The sequence below is a fragment of the Corvus kubaryi genome, unplaced genomic scaffold, assembly GCF_017639235.1.
Source record: "Corvus kubaryi isolate FWS band 111438036 unplaced genomic scaffold, C.kubaryi_AGA036_p1.0 37262, whole genome shotgun sequence".
Taxonomy (NCBI): Eukaryota; Metazoa; Chordata; class Aves; order Passeriformes; family Corvidae; genus Corvus; species Corvus kubaryi.
The window spans coordinates 36,098-57,564 of record NW_024581078.1 but is presented as its reverse complement, the minus strand read 5'-3'; the positions used below and the strand labels follow the sequence as shown (position 1 = coordinate 57,564).

At 42.6% G+C, this 21,467-nt stretch overlaps 2 protein-coding genes across 4 annotated transcripts in view; one reads left to right on the top strand and one right to left on the bottom strand.

The window, feature by feature from the left end:
• Nucleotides 1-12,714, bottom strand: part of EPS15L1 (epidermal growth factor receptor pathway substrate 15 like 1) — a 48,761-nt gene extending 36,047 nt beyond the window's left edge. For 2 of the 3 annotated variants that reach the window (XM_042024320.1, XM_042024322.1), the window contains exons 1-12: nucleotides 12,646-12,714; nucleotides 7,537-7,578; nucleotides 7,229-7,318; nucleotides 6,938-6,985; nucleotides 6,183-6,278; nucleotides 5,497-5,559; nucleotides 4,567-4,692; nucleotides 2,994-3,053; nucleotides 2,419-2,655; nucleotides 1,695-1,852; nucleotides 1,089-1,245; nucleotides 287-349 (exon numbers count right to left, since the gene is read on the bottom strand). In XM_042024320.1, coding sequence (XP_041880254.1) covers nucleotides 287-349; nucleotides 1,089-1,245; nucleotides 1,695-1,852; nucleotides 2,419-2,655; nucleotides 2,994-3,053; nucleotides 4,567-4,692; nucleotides 5,497-5,559; nucleotides 6,183-6,278; nucleotides 6,938-6,985; nucleotides 7,229-7,318; nucleotides 7,537-7,578; nucleotides 12,646-12,675 — 1,170 coding nt within the window. In that variant the 5' untranslated portion in view covers nucleotides 12,676-12,714. The remainder of the gene's footprint in view (nucleotides 1-286; nucleotides 350-1,088; nucleotides 1,246-1,694; nucleotides 1,853-2,418; nucleotides 2,656-2,993; nucleotides 3,054-4,566; nucleotides 4,693-5,496; nucleotides 5,560-6,182; nucleotides 6,279-6,937; nucleotides 6,986-7,228; nucleotides 7,319-7,536; nucleotides 7,579-12,645) is intronic. The other variant, XM_042024321.1, reaches the window with a different exon arrangement.
• A 3,558-nt stretch (nucleotides 12,715-16,272) lies between these two features.
• CUNH19orf44 (chromosome unknown C19orf44 homolog) lies at nucleotides 16,273-21,459 on the top strand. The gene is made up of 8 exons (XM_042024311.1): nucleotides 16,273-16,503; nucleotides 16,922-17,506; nucleotides 17,796-18,150; nucleotides 18,706-18,782; nucleotides 18,869-19,328; nucleotides 20,149-20,244; nucleotides 20,367-20,533; nucleotides 20,889-21,459. Exons 1-8 carry the CDS (start codon nucleotides 16,273-16,275, stop codon nucleotides 20,964-20,966), a joined length of 2,049 nt encoding a protein of 682 aa, XP_041880245.1. The 3' UTR covers nucleotides 20,967-21,459.
• Nucleotides 21,460-21,467: the final 8 nt, after the last annotated feature.

Here is a 21,467-nt window from a genome sequence, read left to right as displayed (position 1 = left end):
ATTTACTGCTCACAGATGCAGAGAACTAGTCCAGGAATAATTCTGACAGCACAGAGCTGCCTGTCCCAGGAATTCCCTGCCAGATCAATACATCTCCAGTTGCTGAAGGAAGGAACATCACCAGGTTGGCAGCTGGTGCTGGGCACTTCACATTGCTGTGACATTATCACCATGCACAGAACCCGAGAGCAGAGACAGGCAAAGGTGTAGAAAGAAACACTTTTTTTGAAGTTACAAAAAGCATACATCAGAAATGTGCATTCCTTTGGACACCGCAATTACTCACACGCCGCATTTCTGTTAGTGCTGAGATCTCAGTTCCTACAGGGGTCAAGTAACCTGATAGAGTCTATAGGAAAAGGATATAGGAAAAACCTTAGGAGGACCATAGCAACAGCAATAATTAAAATATATTTAGAGTTCCAAAGGTTTCTGGTTAGGGAAAGCAAAAAAAAAGTAAAGAAAAATACAATATAATTTATAAAAAAGGCGAATGTATTGACAAGACAGAAGTATTTCTTTTTTCAGTTTCAGAAATGCACTGACATGCTATCAAGGAAAGGAACAAAGCAGGGTCAGCAAAAGATCAGATACTACAGTAAAGTGGTATTAGCAGTGATGGATACAGGAGTGTGGACAGGCATGCTACAAAAGATGAGTCCCAGAAACTAGGAAGTCATCACTCCTCATTTAGCCATTAAAAGATTTTGTTTTCATGGGAGGAATTTGGTGCTGATCACAGTCAGGGATAGGCTGCTCGACCAGCTTTTAATATTTGCTGTTACAAGTTCCCTGACTCAACCTTCTCTACGACAAAGGATTATTTTTTACGCTAGATTTTTTTCAGCATTATTACTCCGTGGTTTATGGAATATTTTGCTGCTTTTTTCTTTACTTACTGTCTTGGTTGTTAGAAATTTAGCTATATTTTCAAATGTTAGTAGAATTTTGTAAGAGGAGATAAGAAAAAGTACTGGCAATTCTTTATCATAACACTTAAAAAAAAACCCATACAAAATTCACCCTCAAAGCCCATCACTTTTAAAGCACATAAGTTCAGTGTTATCTACGACAAATCACTGACTTACCTGGATGGGCGTGTTCCTCTCTGTGGGAGGGATCATATCTGGAGATAACACTTGTGGAGGATCAATCCCTTTGCTGACCTTCTGCTGAATGAGATACATGGCGAGTGCAAACTGGTCTTTGCTGAGCTTTCCAATCTGTCTCGTGTCTGCCAAAGCCCTGATAAAAAACAGATGATACTTGCGAACAAGAAAATCTTATTTCTGCTCTACCAAAAAGCCTGAAATACGCATATACAGGTCATTTCCTTTCGGTTCATCCTCATCAGAGTTTACTTATTCTAGTTGGGGTTCTATTAAACAGTGCAGTATTTTATTACGCATATTTAATTGAATAGTGTTACTCTGAGAAAATATTTACAGCACTAGAACTTCAAAACACAATCACAATTAACAGACTGACCTATTGCCCTCCCTCCCAGAAAAGCAAAGGGAGTATTTATGTCTCCTTTAATTTTCTACATAGCCCATATGTTGCAGTATGCGGACAAGTAAAACAGGGTGGGGTTTTTTGTTTGTTTCTGGGTTTTTTTCATGTTAGGATCACATTCTGAATCTGAGTTCCCAGATCAGCAAGTTACAAAAACACAGCTAGTAGGGATTTCTTACCATATATGTGCTAGGAGATTCTGAGACAGACCTGAATGCATAAAAATGTCCTTTACTTCTTGGCCACTCACAAACCCATCCATGTCTGTGTCTGTTTTTAAGAAAATTTCATCGTACCGCACTTTTTCAGACATTGGTACCACCCAATTCACAGCTGGCTGCAAAACAAAATTCAGTATTTCAAAGGAAGAGAAACAGTCTTTATGAACACACTGAGTGTATACGACACTATCCGGAGCCGGAGGTGCTGAACATCTTGCATACTCCAGTCTGACTGGTAAATAAGTATTTTCACTGCATGTTTTAACTTCACACTTTTTATCTGAATAAAAACACTGATAAACAGCTATTCATCAGTTGAAAAGCATTAATTCTTTGGAAATACAAACCCAACTAGGCATATAAAGTCCTCACACTAATAACAGGAGATTTAGAAGTAGATTAATGATTTCTTCGGTTTTAAAGCAGATACACAAACAAAACCTATGGTTTCACTTTCTACATAAAGTGAAAATTCCCCCTTAAGATTTGCTACCTCGTGGTCACCAATTAAAATTCACTTGATGTTCTTCCGTTCTTCCAAGTCTTACCACTCTCATTTCGCCCGCTCCACTCAAATCACCCAAATTCAAGTGCTCATGAGGCAGAAATTAAAAAGCAGATTTATTTTTCCTACAGCTTACAAATACACAAAATTACAAAAATAAGAAAGAAAGACGTGTACCTGCGCTTGTTTGATGCTGTGCTTGGGAGACAAGCTCCCTGTACTGTTCAGACTGTTGACACTGCCGTGGGATGGGGTGGAACGGAGGCTGTCTTTTGGTGGAGGACTTGCAGGGAGAACAGGAACTGCACCAGGAAAGACCGGTGTCTTCTTTCTTTTAGAAGGTGGTATGAGAGAAGGGGGCAATTGTGAAGGAACTGACTCTTTCTCAAGAGCTCTATAAACCAAATGCATTGCCTGCAAAGGCAAGAAGGTCAGATAACATTCAAAATTATTAGAAAAAGCAACAAGATCTTCCCGTGTAAGTCATTTACATATTAGTAAAACAAAGACAGTTAGATTAGAGATGTAAACCAGAGCAAATAATTTTGAATGTAATTCCAACAAGTTTAATCTTGACAAGGAGAAGAGTCAGTGGATGGATTTGAGGAAGGTCATTTAACAGCTCCATGTGAACAGGTTAGATTAGAATAGTTGACTGGAGCACAGAAAGCTGCAAAGCTCTTGAGAAAAAAATGAGCTATTTGCTTTGGCAGACAGACTAGGCTGTGAATTGAGAATTTAAAGCAACCTACCACAGCAAATTCATCCTTGTCCAGGTGACCATCTTTATCAATATCACTGAGATCCCAGACCTACAGCAATCAAGATTAAAAATGATTTGCAGAGCAAGCTACATTTTATGTATTCATCATATTAACATGCCCCCTGAAGACTCCTAATAGATTTTGGTGAAGATCATATTAGTTATATTACCTATCTAAACATTCTCTGATGAAAGAGATTGGATTAGAGTTTTCCGGCCACATGAATCAACACTGGCTCTAACAAATTCTGGCTGCAACACAGGCAGGTTTTTCATCTTTCTATGATGCAATTATGGAGTCATCAAGCTGACTAAAAGCATTCAGAGGTGGCTTTCAGAACTGCCCCAAGGGTGTGGGCTAGCAGATCATTCAAATTCTTCATAAGAAAGTTCAATAGAAAGAGTCAATACATTTCTAACTCCTATTCCATTCCTATATGATGAGTGTTTTCTACTAACAACTAAAACTATGCGCAGCTTCCTCTGGCCCCCTGAATTTCCTGTGGGAGAGAATTTAAGCATTTATCAACTTTAGTTCATTATTAGGCCAGGCACAGCCAATGCAACTTGCAGAAGATTTAGAGAGATACAAAACTTTGTGAACTCCAACACAGCACTGTTTAACCATCAATATGACTTGGAGATAATGGAGTGCACAAAAAGCCAAGACTCGAGGCTCAGTTGTGAGAACTCCGCTTTATCACTGCACCCTTGGCAAATTTAAGCTCCTCGATTAGTCCTTTGCCCATTTCCTCAGTCCCTTACCTTGTCCACAAATTTTTTTGGAAGAGGTAAAAGCCTCCTGAATTTCCATTGTGGCAAGAACAATATAAAATCCAAAGTCTTTCAAAGACTTCGCAATACTCAAGTACAGATTTAAAACAAATCTTACTTAGATTTTTTTTTAGATAATACAGAGCAAGAGGCAGTTCTTCCTGAAGAGATAAAAGTAGGTAACGCAGATACAGCTCTTACACAGAGTATACTCATTCTCAGAAATATCAATATGCAAAGCATTAAAGAATGTGTTTTTAATGGAGGCAGAAAAATATTTAAGGTCTGCTTCCCTTGCAAATAAGCAATGGATGCACTAAACTCAGACCTTGGAAGTATTTATGAAATGAAAGAAAAAAACCAACGTGACAATTTGGCAGCTACAATAAAAGGCGGATGTTTTAAGGTATTCTCCTGTACAAACAGGGGATGGATTTAATGGTATGTCTAATAACTGATATTTGTAAAAATGACAAAACAGAGGAATCTAATGTTATAACAGCTATTACAGTTTAGGAAAGCCTTTCCTTGGTTTTAAACAACCAAAATCAAATTTCCAGCTCTTAAATGAATAGAGAAAATAAAGCCAATCTACTCTAGGGCCGAAATTACTACATTTATTCTTATTTCTAAGTGGAAAACTTCAGAGTCTTAATGTTCCTGCTTTATAGCATGCACACAATGCAAAATCTCAGCCAAAACCTGATGTATGTTGATAAATTACATTTTTAACATTGCAACTATGAGAAGCTAAACAGAGACTAGCTAAATCTTAACAGCTTACTTACCCTTCCTAGGATATCAAGAGGTAGCTTTGAATTCATCAGTACTGGTTTTACTTTGTCTCCTGAAAGTAAACCATTTACTGGCAAAAGGCTTTCAAAAATACCATCAAACTTTGCTTTTTCTTCCACCTAGTTGGTAAGAAATAGTCTGAATAAGTAAAAAAGTGTATCTGTGTGAGTACTGAAAATGAGATCTTGCAAGAAATTAAGACTGGTCCATAACGTACTCATCCGAAATTTCCAAGCTTTCTTGCAAGTGCCACTGTGCTGTATTTAAATGCAAACCCATAGAGAAAGCTTTGAAATTAAACTCCTAAATCTAAGGTTATGACAGCTGACCATGCAGCAGACAAGGTGTGCTTCTGCATTTTGATAAACTCTGCAGAACTAAAATGTATTCTTCCCACTTTAAAGTACATGTAACTACAAGTATTTTTATTAAATTTCTACATTTTGGAAATGTTAGCATTTGAAAATTACTTAAATATAAATATCCCCATATATGCACCAAAAGTTATTTTTTCCAAACGATATATATTGCTTGTATCATTGAATACTAATTAGAACATAGGAACTCAAGCTTTAAATTAATACTTTAGACTGGATGTGGTGAAATACTTTGCTGTTCCCAGTGGGGTTCCTTTATACAAACAAAGTGCCTAATTGTAGAACTCTGGAAGAAATCCAGGCAGAAGATTAAAATTCACTGTCTTAAAAACATCACACCAGTGCTTGTCAAACAGTTGTTTAATACTCATTGCACATGTAAAACTACACCTCTGTGTTCTCTGTTGTGCACAAGTTTGCACAGAAAGGGATGACTTCTGAAATGGGAAATACATCTGATACAAAATTCTCTCACTGGGAAAATTACACACAAGAAGAATATTTACTTCTAAAATATGGATGGAATGTGTTCTCTTTTACACTTACCCTAACAGCCCAGTGAGTCTCTGTTGAGGGTGGTGTGATCAGCAAAGGACTGCTAGTGTCATGCTAAAAATTAGAAAATTTTTTATTTTTATATATATAAATATATAAATACACACACTTCTGTCTCTAATACTTACTAACTGCATTAATTTAGAGATGGTTATAGACATGAAGCTTAACTACACTGAGGAAAACAGGCTGCACGTGTACCCAAATAGAAGTCACACTCATTTTATAGCATTACAGCACTTGGGTAAGGACATTCAGTAGGCACATTCTGTTTGTACCCAAACACAGAACCAACACAAGCCAAAGAGGTTCTGCAGCAGCTACTGCAGGGCAAAGCCACAGCTGCGACTTTTACTACCCACTCCTGTTGACCCAGCCCCAAAATAATCTTTTTTTCTTTCCTTTTTTTTCATAAATTCAGAGTTTAGCCACATCAGCTTCCTGACCAAGTTGACCAGACTTAAACTTGCACTGGTTTTGCAGTCCAGGAAGGGGCCAGTTTCCTGTCACTCGGGATGACAAGACTGTGGCAGCCCTGGCTGCTGTGTCCTAAGGAACTGTTTGACAGCAGCCTGAAGCCCCAGAACCATGACATTTATGAAATGGAATTCCAATGTTCCAACTGAAGCCTTAGCTCTCATATAACACATACCCGCATTTAAGTGGATATTACTTACAAATTTAGGAGGTGGCACAGTCAAATTCAGACTGCTCAGGTTGACATCGTGGCCATTCTGTGCACATGCTACGAGGCGCAACGCAACATAGAAACCCTACAAACAATTGCGTTGGCTGTTAAAAACCAGTTCAAATCACAAAAAATAACCTGCTTACGATTTTTACTAACACCGTACATGTGCAGCTCAGTAAAAAAAACCCCAAGATGTACAGCCCCATAATGACAACTACCCCTTTGCTTTTAAAGATGAGTCAGGAAAATTTTTACAGTAACAAGAAACAAAGAGCAGAAAATTGGAAGTTAGTTTTTATGAAGGACTCTCCTCAACAATTTAACAATTTTTCTTAAAAATTAGTAATGTTTTGAAAGAGTTTATCTGTATCTACAAGTAACTTGCTATTTGATATTCCAAGCTAGTTTTAATAAAAATGCTAGAGTTTTTTACCCAAGAGAGTCTTCTAAAACACAATCATACTTTGCATTTGTGACTCGATGACTGTGTATCTGCATAGCACACACACTGATTATTTACAAAACAAAAGAGATACAGAAAATTAGAACCAAACTTCTCCTGCAGCCTCACTGAGTAGTACACTTGGATATGAGCAGTGCTGGGGAAAAAAAACTCATCTTGTAAACAAAAACTCAACCCAGAAAAAGTTAACAATAACTACTTGTGGTACCAGGGTTTGATTGAAACAAGGCTAATCTAGGAAAGGTAATATAGGAAGTCTACATGAACATTTCATTTACCTGTTTATCTAAGTATCCTTTACCCTCTGGGTCAGCCAAATCCCATATCTGTGCAGACACAAAATAAAAGCCATTGTGAATTTCAAATAAAATTTAACTCGGCTCAACAGTTCCTACTGTATGTCTTCTTAAAGTGTTCATTCAGCTTTCAAATTATGACATACAATGCTATTGAATTGTCAAGTTAAAAACAAAAATGTTACACAAAAGACAATTTTTCTTTTTAAATTTTTCCTTTCACTTAAAAAAGTGTACAGACAATTACTGCATTATCCAAATCCTTCAACTTACTTTTCCAAGGACAATATCAGAGAGACCTGATTTTTTAAGAAACAGCGCAGCTTCACTTGCCCCAACTCTCCCTGTGTATGCTGGATCTACCTGAAGGAGAAAAATTAACATTTAATTGAAACACAACTGCTGTGAAAGCAAATTTAAGAAATGCAATGTCTCTCGCCCCTAGGTCAAAAGGAGTTACACAAACTGCATCACCACTCAGAATTCACACAGGTTTAGCACTGCAATGGGGAAAAGAAAGAGAAGGGAATCTTGGGGAAGAAGAAACTGCACTTTATTTTTACTTTTTTTTAAGAACGTACCTGTTTGTAGTAAGTTTCATATATTGGATTCCCGGTAGAAAACTGAAACACAAGTAAGAAAACGGAATAAACAACAATCAGAACTGACAGGAAAAGAAACGTAGCACTTTGTGTGTTACTTCTATCAAACACCTAAAACAGTGTGTTAATTTGCTGTGTTACAAACTGGACACTTGAAATTTAAGTGTGGATAACAGTGATCCACCAAGACCACAGGCTATTGTCACCTCTTAGAACTTCTCATTCATCAGGATTCCTACCTCTCCTCACACTTTTACTTAATGACACTACAAAGTAATAAGGTTTTGAAGAACAGCTTCAAATTATTTGCCCAAGTATTTCAGGTTATCAGTATGAGAACTACTGATAACAAAGGCCCAGCTTTCAACACAATGCTGACCTGACTACCTCCTGCACTGTATACATCCTTACAGAGTATTTTCAGCAGACAATTATACACACACACACCCCCCGAGCCCTGTGCCTGTGTTAACACATTTTCAGGACTAGGAACTTAAACTGAAATAGACTTTAAAAAGAAAAAAAAGAAAAAAAAAAAAAGAAGAATGAACGGCAAATTAACAACTCTCACAATTTCCTCATGGCACCGTTGGAGGATTTCAACTTGGTGTAATCACTGCATTGCACGAAAGCTGCAGACCCAAGGGAAGCCCTGACTTTTCAGTGTACTAAACAAGCAGATCCTGGTCCCTCCTGCTGACATTCCAAGCAGATGGGAACTGGAATGCCAAAAGATGCAGAAGCCCCAAAACCCATCTTCTCACTCGCCTCCTCCAATTGCCACGTGAGCTCTAGCCCTGTGCAGGTTATCCTCCACACTGTTCTCCTCAGCCTCAATGCCAACAGCAAAACCAATCCAGTCAAAAACAGGTCAGTCCTTAGACCACTCAGAGGCCTTAAACAGAAAGCAACAAAACAACCCAATAAACAGTTTAAGAGCGAGATGCAGAGATGTCACAAAACCTGCCTGGGATAACCACTCCCCACCTCCAGGACAGCAGTCAGACACCCGAAAAGGAGTATTTCACACTAAGTTCCATCACTACTGTGTCCCCTCCCAAATGTCATCTTCTTCCTTGTCATCGTCATGGATCTCCAGATGTTCTGCCTACTCTGAGAGGAAGGAAGGCAGGAACAAGATGAAAGAAAAGACCAATCAAGAACATGAAAATTTTAGTTTATGCCAAGAAAACCTTCCCGTGAGTTTACAATAAACATGCCAAATCTTCATTTAAGGAGCGATCCATAATAACTAAGTTCTCTGAACCAAGCACAAGCAAACACTGACTCTCTGAGGATTGTAGCTCTATTTGAATAGAAAAATCCGGCATTTTCAGAACAGTTTCCTAAGCATCTTAAATGTACTTCACTTATATCCATCAACAAAACAAGCTGCTGCATTTTCCAACATCAGCCCCCTCTGGAAGCTCTCGCTCTTCCTGATGGCGGACAGGATTTCCAAAGAATGCTGCAACCGTAACTCATTAATCTGACTATTCTTTTTGCTGGCATGTAAATGATCAGCACATATAAGCATTGCGTTCCTGTCCAAGCAGGAAACATCATTCAGAGAAAAGGTGGAAGTAGGAAATAGTCTGTTCCACTCTGAATAAAACCCAGCATGTTTTCAGCCAACTATCACCAAACTATGCACCCCTTGTTTAATCAGAAAGCTCTGACAAGAGAGTCAACCACCAACTACGAGCTCCTCTAATGCTCTCCCGACGCGGTGAGCGACCTAGAGCATGTAGAGACTGGATTCGTACCAAGATACAGAGCAAACCACTCCAGCAGCAGGACTGAACGATCTCATCCCATCACCAGACATTCCTGTCACCCTCGTTTGATATCGTCAGCCATGACGTGGAGCTGACTTACCTGGCAGACACGGCAGGAAGCCAGGGTGATGTGCTTCAATGCTGTGAAGTTTCTTCTACAGCAAATTATTCACCCAAGTGCTGCTGGAAAGCACTTCAGGATCAATTCTTTACTTGCGGAATTTTACAAAGATTCAGTCTCTCCGACCGATTTACCTAAATGACTACACCTCTGTGATGAAGCAGACCAGACAAAATGGGTTCAAGTGATAAAAACAGCACAGCTCTCTATCTACCTGTCACCACATGCCATGACATCACTATCATTCAAGAGGATTCTGTAATTTGGTGACACCTGCTGATGAAAGACCTACCCAAGACTGTCAACACTGGCAGAGACAAAAATTTTGAAGAGCCCACAGCTGATGATGTCAAAGCATAACCTGTTAGAGAGGTTCAGTTTGATTAACAGTTTACCCACCTCATGGTTCCTATGCCTGCTCTATACTCCCCAAAACATCACCTCTGACTATTATTTTAGACCACCTGCCAAACAGACCCTTTGGAGCCGTAGTGCCTTGCTGTTTAATCCCCAAGTTGATTTCCTGTTCAGAAGTTCAAGTCTTGAGCCTGCACAGTGACAGCAGATCCGTACTCTGCGTTTGTGGTACGCAGTGCGCACGCACGGATACCGCTCCGAGTCCCTTACTGCAGGCCTGGGAAAAAGGCAGGAGTAAGCTCCTGCCGCCAGAACAATTCATACATCCAGTTCTCTTTCCTGAGGTCATCTCAGGGTCACAAAGAGCTCTGGATCACATTCATTATTTTCCTTGGTGTCCCTTCTCTTTAAAAATTTTCTTTCAGCCGTGCTAGCCATACCATAGGAGAGCTGAAAACAGGGAGTGTAAAAGACGAAAAAAAAAAGATGTTCACAAAGACAAGAGCCAAAAGAAGGTTGCTGCTGCCCCAAAATGAGTGCCTTTGCCCTTACGTTACCTGACAAGTATCCTGAGTTGTCTTAGAAGATTGAGCTACAAAAGGATCTGCACTGTCCCAATACCTCTAACATAACTCTCCAGAACCTGTTGAAGCTGTAGGATGAACAGGCTTTGCACAGCGGAAAGACCACATAAAATGTAAGAAAATAAACTTATTGAAGGTAAACAACTGAAACCAAATTGAACTCCAAGAACTGATTTCACAGGCTTGCTCTTCAACTAGGTTTATACATAGCCAGGTGAAACAAAGACAGCCGAATGTTAAATACGAATAATACAGAATCATAGAATCACAGAATCCCAGAAGGGTCTGTGTTGGAAGGGACCTTAAAGATCCTTTTGCTCCACCCCCTGCCATGGGCAGGGACACCTTCCACTAGACCAAGTGGCTCCCAGCACCATCCAACCTGGCCTTGGACACTGCCAGGGATGGGGCAGCCACAGCTGCTCTGGGCAACCTGTGCCAGGGCCTCATCACCCTCAAAGGAAAGAATTTCTTCCTAAAATGATTATTATAATAAATGATTAATGATCAAATATGATCAAACATTTTAAGCTGCTCGAATTACCCATGCTGTTTGCAGCTCTTAATATGTTGGTATCAATGTTCTTATTTTATATCTTTCTGAATGGACATGCCTCAACATTATAGCACGTGTACCCTCTCCTATTCTAATTCCATTCCTGGCATTTACTCTAAGTACACATCTCCTTAGTAATCACAAAACGGAGGCTATTAAAAGAGGAAGTTTATTACTTTAAGAGAAATTCTGTTTACTGCCCTGATTACAGCTAGATTACTCTTGACAGTTCAATATAGGAAAACAAGCTTTCAAACTACAATGCTTCCACTGAATTACTTGGAAAATACTATAAAAATAACTGGTATGTTTACAGAATGTGGTCCTTTATCCCCTAAACACAACATTTTTTATCAAAAGGAATACCATTGATTCCAGTCTCTCAAATAGCAACGGGAATTTAAACAACAGAGAAACTGCATTTCTAGAGTAAATATTTGATAATTATTTGATTTTTACCAATGCACTATAGAGGTTTCACAACTATTTCACATCCAGAGTTTATTTGACTTACATATTTTGCACCACATTAGTCACTTGAAAAATTTTGATAACAGTTTGTGTGCACACGGATGTTTTCAGATGTTTCCGAATATGTCCACTTAATCAAACCAATGTTAATCAGGACTCCTGCTATTCAGAAGCTAAACAGCAATACATGTTCTTAGTAAGACACACAGCAAGTTATGTTATCCAAGCACCACGTAACTCCACTGAGAGAGAAATTTTTACAGTATCGCATCTCAAAGATCATTACCAAAAGTAAATCGATATATTTAAATAATAATAGGAGTCATTCTGAATTCTTGACTGGCCTAGGCACAGCGTAGAAAATAGTTTTAATTTCAAGGCATTGAGGGTAGTGGGGTGGTGTTACTTTTCTTTTGCTTTAAAGCAAACAAGTAAACCGATTCTCTTCACAGGGCTATGGAAAAAAATAAACCGCGGTCACACTGCTTAGGCTTGAATTATTCGGGTGAGAAATCAATCAAAAAACTTGTAACAACAGAAATCAACCCAGGGATCCCAAGCATTCAACCAGAGCTGGAAACAGCCTCTCCCAAGGGTCAGGGATATGTGCCGTGTCCCCTGCCCTGCAGAGAAGCCCATCCTCCTCCTGACAGGCGACCACCTCCCGCTCATCCCTCAGCCCCTTCCCGGTGTCCCCGCGCTACGGCCGCGCTCCTCACGCACGTCCTAAACACCACACACAGTCACGACACCCGGTCACAACAGTGCAGCAGCCCCAGGCGGCATCAACCCCCCCCGGTAAGAACAGGAAAACGGGGTGACGTGCGGAGCCCCAGCCCTTGCCTTGAAACCCCCGGCCCGCGGTAATCCCGGCGGCTCGGGGTGGGGAAGCGCCAGGAGACCCTCAGCCCCTCCCCAAGGACGCAGCTCCAGGGCCTCCAGGAGGGGAGGGCGCCGGCGCAGCTTGGGGTCCCCCAGCAGCGGCCGCCCCGGCCCCGGGGCACGGCGGGGGCCACTCGCCGCCCTTGCCCCGCCCGGGTCCTGCTCCCCGCCGCGCCCCGACCCTCATTCCCCGCGGGCCGAGCCGCTCCCGGCACAGGGCCTGTACTCAGCACCAATCCCGGCCCGGCTGCACCCGCCTACGTTGCAGCCCCGCTGCCGCTCCCCGCGCCCGCCCGGTCGCCGATGCTGAGGGTCGGGCGTCCCCACGCAGCCCGGTACCTGCTGGCTGAGGGGGATGAGCGCCGCCATCTTCCTCCCGCTGGGTCGGGCCGCGGCCGGGGCGGGGCGAGGGGCGGTGGCACGGCCGGGCCGGGCGGGCCCGAGGCGGCCGCGGCGCGGCTGAGGAGGTGCCCGGGATCCGCCGGCAAGTGGCGGCGGCTCTGTCAGGACGTGGCAGGCGCTCCTCGACGACAGTGCCCGCTGCCCGCAGCGCTCCACAGAGTCGCTGAATCATTTAGAACGGAAAAGACCTCTTAGATCGTTGAGTCGAACCTTTGACCGATCACCACCTTGTCAACCAGAGCACTGAGTGCTACGTGTTCCTTAAACACCTCCAGGGATGGGGACCTCACCACCACCTCCCTGGGCAGTCACATAATCCCAAAAAGAGAGAGGTTTGAATGGACCACAGTGCCACCCGGTCCCACGTCCCTGCTCCAGCAGGGCCATCCCAGAGCACATGGCACAGGATTGTGTCCACACAGTTCTGGAATATCTCCGGTGAGGGATTGCAATCTGTTCCAGCGCTCGGTCACTGCACAGTAAAGAAGTTCTTCCTCATATTCAGGTGGAACTTGGTGGGCACCAGTTTCTGCCTGCTGCCTCTTGTCCCATTGCTGGGCCCCACGGAGCAGCCCCCGGGCCATGCTCTGACCCCTCCCCGCAGACACTGAGAGACGGGTGAGGTCTCCTCTCAAGGCCGAACAGACCCAGCTGCCTCAGTCTTTCCTCGGCAGCGAGACGCTCCGGTCCTCGATCAGCTTTGTAGCTCTAAACCCTGTCAAAGCAGCCTTCATCCAGTGAAGGTCGGTCCTTCAACCCCAATGAAGCTTCTTGTGGTCCATTATCAAATTTTCGGCATCAAATACACCAAAGTTAATACACCCCTGACTGCCGAGTATAAATCCTGAGCAGCAGCCCGACCGAGGCTCGATCACTGTGACCACATAAAAGCTGAATCAACAGGAATCCGTTTAGGAAAAAAAAAAGTGCAGGGCAACTGTCGTACTTCAGAGCTTTAAAAGTTCTTCACCCCAGAGCATCACTGGAATTGTTTTACAGCTCTTGGACAAGCAGAAGCAGAAAAATTTTACCTCAGTCCGTCCACAGACTACAAAGTGGCACAGCTGAAGTCGGGGCTTCCAGGGATTCTCTCACTCCCTTTCTCCTCACCACACAAAATCCTCTCAGCCAGTGTCCAGAGGCAAATGCAGAGCCCTGGGCTCTGAAGTCTGCCTTCAGTTTTTTATAAATTCATAGCATTAGTTCTTGGGGAAGGAAGGAAATGCAGAAGAGCAGAAGGACTTGAGAAGGGTTTGAAGGAAATGACCGAAAAAGTTACAAGATTGAGGTACAAAACAGGTCAGACAGAAAAACAGGCACATCATTCCTTGTTTCCAATTCACTTCCCTCGTCGCATTAGAAAAAAAAAAAAAAATAAGACGGCGTCCAGGCACTCTGTATGTCTATTTCAGAACTGTGAAAGGGAAAAAAATCAGTCTGAATTAAAAATTTTAAACTGAATTTAAACTGATACGGTCAGATTTGTGGATGGACAGAGCGCTGTCGGTCCCGCACCACGACAGAGCTGGAGATAAGGTGCCTTGACTCAGTAAGCTCTGAAACTCTGACAGGTGCACAGCGGCTACAGGAGTTTAGCAAAGCTCATCTCCTCCTTGGTTCCAAGTACGCTGTGAAGCATTCTTTGCCCATTTGACACACCGAACCCTTTATTGGAACATAAAAAGCTTGCGCAATATTCCCTCAATAAAAATGAGCATTAATTTTACATTTAATATTAAAACATTAAAGTGTAGAACGGTTCCAAAACCTCGTACTTTATTACAGGTGGTTTCAATACATTATATCAGTGTTAAGATACAGTTAATAAATAATCTCGAACTTTTTCTATAGAGAATTTAACTATGACACAGTATTTTTCATAAAAATAACTGCAACTAGTCACGAAATCTAATGTTGCATTTAAAAAACCAAAAAAACCCAAAAAAAAGCACCTGTTTTACTACAACTCCATTGGAGCAGATTTCCACAAGCTGTTAACAAAATACCACAATCCTTAAGTGATTTAAGTGAAAAAAAATGTGAACTTATTTTCTTTCAAATGACAATTAAAGCTCTTCCGTCTCAATATCATTCCCCACTGCTCCGTCCTTTCCAGGGTCTTCTTTGCTCCCTAATTTTTTTCTTCAACTGTTGCTCAAAGTATTTTTCCTTTGTAGTCCTTTCTCTCTCCTGCTCTTCCTCATCCTGCTTGAAATTAATTTCCTTCTCAGGACCATGGAATTCCAATTTCTTTTTTATGCACCAATAGCTTCTCAATCAGATTAAAAAAGGAATTTTTAAAATGTGGAAATAAAGAACGAAAACAGACATGGGAATTTCATGTTCACTTCATTTCTCCCCATGTTCCATCTCCAAAGTCTTTTGCATAAACCTCAGCATCTGTTATCAAGAAATTTTTAAAAATTGTGCCAGCTTTCACTTTGGAAGGAATACAGAAAAAAACCCCAGGAAGTCTGTTTTCTTAAGAATCCTCAGATTACCCATCGGATTTGGTTTCCGTTCCCCCTAGGATGAACTACATGTTCTGAATACAGTCAGGCAGAGAAAGTGGCTCAAGGTGTTCCCCTAGCTGGGATTATGAGATTATTTATAAACTGTGTAGAGGAGTCTTGACCGCAGTACAATACCATTCTGCAGTATTATTATTCTTCATCCAAAATTCAGGTCCTCAGCACTAGCGTCCACCATGGATTCAGGTTCATCCCAATCCTTTAAAAGACACAGGAAAATTAAGAAAGCAAAACCAGTGTACAGTTCAACTATACTAAATAGAAGTGAAATAGTCCACTAACACAGAATAAGGAGATCAAATTACCTCAGTTTGGTGTCATTTGGGTCATAAATTTGGATTTAATCATCCCAGTCCGTGGGCCTCTTTGGTCATAAATTTTTCTCAGTCGTAAACAATCTAAATAATCTTGTGTGTTGCCAGATGCATTTTGTCATCAATTTTTATTTTGTATGTTTGATCTGGCATTATAATAAAATATATATAATCAGAGTATATAGCTGTGTATATCTGTCAGCCGAGGTTTTAAAGAAAGCAAGGGAAAGTTTTTAAGAACCTTAAACCTAAGTCTTAGGAACTGCCTTGCAGCAGAATGATAACACTAGAAAGTACTAGAAAACTAACACAGAAAAACAAAAAACTAGGCAAAATAAAAATGATCCATGGCATAAGCTCAATAACTATATAATTGCATTACAACTATATAATGATGTTAGATAGCTAATGCTGAATTTCACTGTGACACACAAAGCACAAGGTTCACCAAGTCACTGGAAATGACGCACAAGTACAAAAGGCAGGTAATAGCCTACAACATGTTGTTTCAGTGAGGGGGTCTTAACACAAATCCTGCTGAACAACTGGATTAATTCCCAACTCGGTCCGATAATTTCCAAATCGGTGGGTTTGTACAAATCCGCATTTCTTGACCCCGGTGCATGCTGGGGTTTGTAGTCGGGGCGCCCGGTGCCGGCGGCTGTAAGCCTGCTTGGGATTGGCTGGCGGCGCGGAAGCGCTCTGCGCGGAGCCAATGAATGGGCGGGATATTGGGGAATCGCGGATTCCCGGATACGGCCGCGCACCGCCTGCTCTGGCCCGGCCCCAGAGAAGCCTTCGCCGCCTCGGGCCGGGCGGACCGGACGCCGTGCTCCCCCACCCTGTCCCGCCCCATCCCGTGCCAGTCCCGTCCGTCCTGCCCCGTTCATCTCCGTCTCGACCTGTCCCGGATGGCCGCGATCTCTCGGGCACCCGCGGGCCGAGGGCAGGTGAGGCATCGGCGCCCTAAGTCAGTCTGTATCTGGGCAGCCGCGGCCCGGGCCGGCGTTTGCGTCCTGCGTGGGGAGGAATGTGTGCAACCTTCCCTTCCTACAGCTCCCTGACAGAAGGGTGCAGCCATGTAGTACCCAGCTCTGCTTCCAGGGAACCAGCGACAGGGCGAGAGGACAGTCTTAAGCTGTGCCAGGGAAGGTTTAGGTTGGACATCAGAAAGAATTTCTTCACAGAAGGGGTGGTCAGACATTGGAAGGGGTTGCCCGTGGAGCCACCATCCCTGGACATGTTTAAGGGAAGACTGGACGTGGCACTCAGTGCTTTGGTCTGGTTGACAAGGTGGGGATCAGTCACAGGTTGGACTCGATGATGTCAGAGGTCTTTTCCAACGTCATTGACTCTGATTCTTGGCAGGGCCACGGCCATGTACCCCACAGGACCAGCACTCGTGGTGAACTCACCGTGGTGGACACAGAGCTGGAGAACGCTGGGAGAACTCGGTCCCACCGTGGCAGGTTCGTGAAGGCGTGCGATGGAAACGCCCGCGGGGCCCAGCGGTGCCAGATGCCAGGAAGCACCGTGTGGGCAGGGAACAGCCACGTAGCCCAGAGCACTCTGGGCAGCGCCTCCCACGCGCGGTTAAGCTCAGTTCTGAGTAAAGTGGCACAACTAGAAAGCAAGATCATGAGTCAAAAAAAGCACCTGGAATTGCAGAACACTGACTCGGGCCTGAAGCCTTTGGCTGAGGAGTGCCCCTCGTCTGCCTCTGGGCATGGACGTGGTGCCAGGGGCACGAAGTACCGGAAGAATTATGGTATTACCAGTGGGAATGGGACCTGCAGGGATGCCTGTTCTGAGGAAGAAGAAAGCATCCAAAGCCCTAAAAAGAATGTTACGGTTAAACAACAGCTTGATTTGGATAGCGATGAAGAGGAAATGAGAGAATTGATGGAGAGCTCTTTGGGGTTTTCCAGTGGAAATGGGAATCAGAAGGTTCTGGTAAGTGATGCTCAGTGGAGTAGAAAGGTAAATATGAACTTTGCTGGATTATGTATTTTTATTAATGCTTTTATATAATTGTTTTAATTGGTTGGTCGCTTTTTATTTAGGTAACACCAACACCTAAATTTTAACTGTGCATTTGTGTCTTGCTCATGATAGGATTCACTTTCACTTCTTAACATCTTAAAATTACTCTGTTTGACCCACAACAATTTGTTCTCCCTTTAGCAATCTGCACATAACAATGAAGTAACACATAAATCTCTTTTTCATGTTCTTCAAAAAGAGCAAGACTCCGGTTCCATCAGGAAGGCCTCCTCCACCTCGTAAGGAAGTTTCACCATTAGAGTTACCCAAAGCATCTGCTTTTCACAACAAAGACTCGGAGAAAAGTGCATTTGGTAAAGTTAATTCACCAGCACCTTCACCCACCAGCAGAAACCTGTCAGGACGTACCATGAGATCTCGATTCCCGTCGTCTTCCGTGAAAGACGCCACTGTAAAGATTGCTCTGCCTAAAGCAGGCTACACCAAGCAAAGCCAAGAATCCCTTGAAAGTGACAGAAGTGAAATAAAGTCATTAGATGAATTGTTTTCAAAAGGAACTGATGCAGAAGATCTGACCAGCAGCAGCTCAAAATGTAAGTTTTTTAAAATACTGTCTCAGTAGACTCGGTATGAATTGTACTGATAATCTCCTGATAAATTCTCGTATCAAACATAGTCACTTCAAAAGGATTCACTGCTAAAATTTCACATAAACCAAGGCCTTATCAAAGTAATTATCTTGGTCTGTTTCTTTTTTCTAGTGTAATAGGTTTGTATTTTTCTTAGGTTTTTTACTTAACAGGTTCAGATTAATGATGCTGCCCTGGGTGATGTTATGATGTCAAAACAATTAGAACATTTAAAATAGTTTTCATGTATCAATGGCACAATGTACCAATGGGTCAGAGTGAGAACAGCTGTAAATGAGGGGCAGCAAAAACCTCTTGAACTTCAGTCAGCAGACCAAAGGAGGAAATTGTAGGAGTTTCTACGATGTTAAAGAATCTGAGTGACTGATGGCTATTAGTTTTTGGGTACTAAACTAGGAAGGTAGTACCGATTTTTTTTTTTTCCACTTTTCTCACTTACGGGACAGCGTACTGTAACTTTCATGCAAATTCTCATGTCGATGTGTCATTTGTTTGTAGACTTCAGACTGAATATCCTGAGCCTTGATGATTTGGCACCTGATACTACCAGTAAGGCAGCAGAACTACAGCAGAAAGTAAGTAGAAATTCCCCACTAGCACCTATTCCCACTCTGCCTTTGTTTGGTGGAGTGTGGAGGTTCTAAAAAAAATACTTTTACAGGGAAAAGACATTCAGTTTACTCAAGAATCAAACAAGTATGTGAAAAAAGATACATTGGTGGGGGAAGAGGACCAAGCTGCTCTTAAAATGACCAGTGCAGTAACTGGTGTGAGTGATTCTTCTGAAGAGGATGTTGAAAAAAGCGTCACCGAAGATGAAATCTCTGAACAATTAAGTGGAGTTTCCTCAGATCTCCCTCCACACAAACAGGATTATCTTAATAAGAACGAGAGAACTCTTAATTCAGAATATTCTGAAGACTTTGAAAGGTCTCTGTCTACAACAGACAGGGAATCCCTAGAGGGACACGCTGCGAGCTGCGCGTGTTCCGGAGCACACCCATCTTCAGCATCGGCCCCGTTGGTCACCCAGGAGCGGCACAGCCGGGGACACCGAGTGACCGTCACAGAAACTGCAGTTCAGACAGCAGGGCCTCCGTTCACCTACTGCTGGGCAAAGGGTGAGTTCAGTCATGGCTGCCCTAGTCAGGCAAGTTTTACACTTTTATATATGCCAGGCCAGTCAGCCTTTGATAGAGTTCTTCACTTCAGTGCCAGCTTCCCCTCACTGGTGCTAAATAAGAGATTTTCTAAAGCCCAACACTTTAATCTGCTCTCTACAGAAAAGATTGGGATTGAATATCATAGTAAGAAATGTTTTTTGCTTAAAAATACCCCCCACAGGACCAGTGGCTGCATGAGCCAGCGTTAGCGACAGAGCTCACAATAGCACGAGTAGTACTCTCTAATGAAATTCAATATTCTGATATCTTCACTATCGTAAATAACAGCACCGTAGCGTTACTAAAGTGATTGCTCATCATAGAGTTGTTTTGCATTGTAGTTCTCTCTTGGGAAAGCATTATGGCCCCATGACAGGATCAGAGAGGAACTTTCACATCCTGAGGGGTAGCTCCCTGCCTACGCCTCTTTACTTAAAAGAAAAAGTGCTAAGAGCCACCATTCCTTGCCACACTCAAGGAGAAAGTAGAAACTCGAGTGTGCTTGAAAACAGAAGCAATGAGAACAAAAGTGTTTGAGTCTGCCTAGGGTTAGAAAAGGTGTCTTCTGCAACGGTGGTGTGAGCCTAAGAATAAAGAAACTGTGGAGGTTGTATAGCTATGTCAACATTTTTTTTGGCTGACAGAATTCTCCTGTTGAGCTCTACAGTGGTTTTAGGGCAGCTGCTGTCCCAAGAAACTGCTGAAGAACCACCAAGTAAGCAGCACTAAACCTTTCCACTCTCCCCACCCAGTAATTCTGATGTTATCCTACGCACAGCAAACCCCTCTGCAGTGCTCTCCCCCCCTGTTGGAACCAGCTACATCGATCCAGTGCCAATTGCCAGTCACGTCATCAGCACGGACGCAGTAGAAGGTACCGAAACCACATTTATTCTTCGTTTTTACTCTCTTTTCTGCACCTAAGCCCGGCTTGGTTCGTTGAGCCCTCGCTGCCGACCGCGCCTTACCGCAGTGTACCCTGTCCCTTTCTCGCAGCCCTGACCGCGTACAGTCCCTCGGTTCTCGTTTTACATACCATGTGCAAGCAGCACGTGATGCTGACGCAGCAGTTTGTTGAGAACATTCACCACCTTCACACATCCCTCGTGGAGTCATTAGAGCAAGAGAAGTTCCACTACCATACCCTGGAAGAGGCTAAAGAGGTATTTATGACAAACCAGAGACTGAGCGTATATTCCTTTCCAAACGCTTGTGGTATTTGCAGCAAACCCAGTTCCTTTGCATATGATTAATTAATAAGTTTACACAGTTAAAAAAAAAGACTTAATGTCTTGCTGGAGGCCATAGTTTTTGAAGATTAATGTTTCTGCTGTACCATTTAGCTGTCCTAAAATGAACAAGGATCATGCAGATGCTGCAACAGAAGGGTCACTTTCTGTTGCTAGCACAGAAAAGTGCAGGTGTCTTGACATGAAGATTAGTTACTTTCTACTATTTAATAAATAATCATCTACATCATAAAGACATTAGCATATTAAGTTGGTTTTTTTTTTGCAGTACATCAAGAATCACAAATCCCCACCTCTAACAATTGAGCAAGCACTTGAAGAAATTCAGAGAGCCCAGGACAAATAACAGCTTGGACAGTTACTGAACTTCAAAGTGATGTTTATATTTACAGCTCTAAGGCTGAAACAAGAAACCTTCCAAGTTGCACAGATAAAAGGTTATAAACTATTGGAAGGATTTGTACAAACTGCTATGTTAGTATAAATTAGTTAGTACAAATTGCTAATTGTTACATATCATTTGCTTTTCTATACCTGAATTTTTTACTGATGTACACAATACAGGGATAGGCAGAAGCCTTCAGCCAGACTCTGTCAGCAAAAAAGAAATGGAGAGAACGCTCCTCTCTGCTGGGACCGCGATGAGCCATCACATCCAGCCCGTGAATTGTGAGATCTGCGAGCACATCTGTGATCGTGGCAGAAGTGGAAGTCTGTACTGCAGCCCCCGAGAAATATGACCACAGCAGAAAATTACCACATCCTGACTTCAGTGCCATTATCCAAAGGGCATTTTTATATAATCAGCCTCGTCAGATTACAACAAACCCAAACACACACTTGGGTG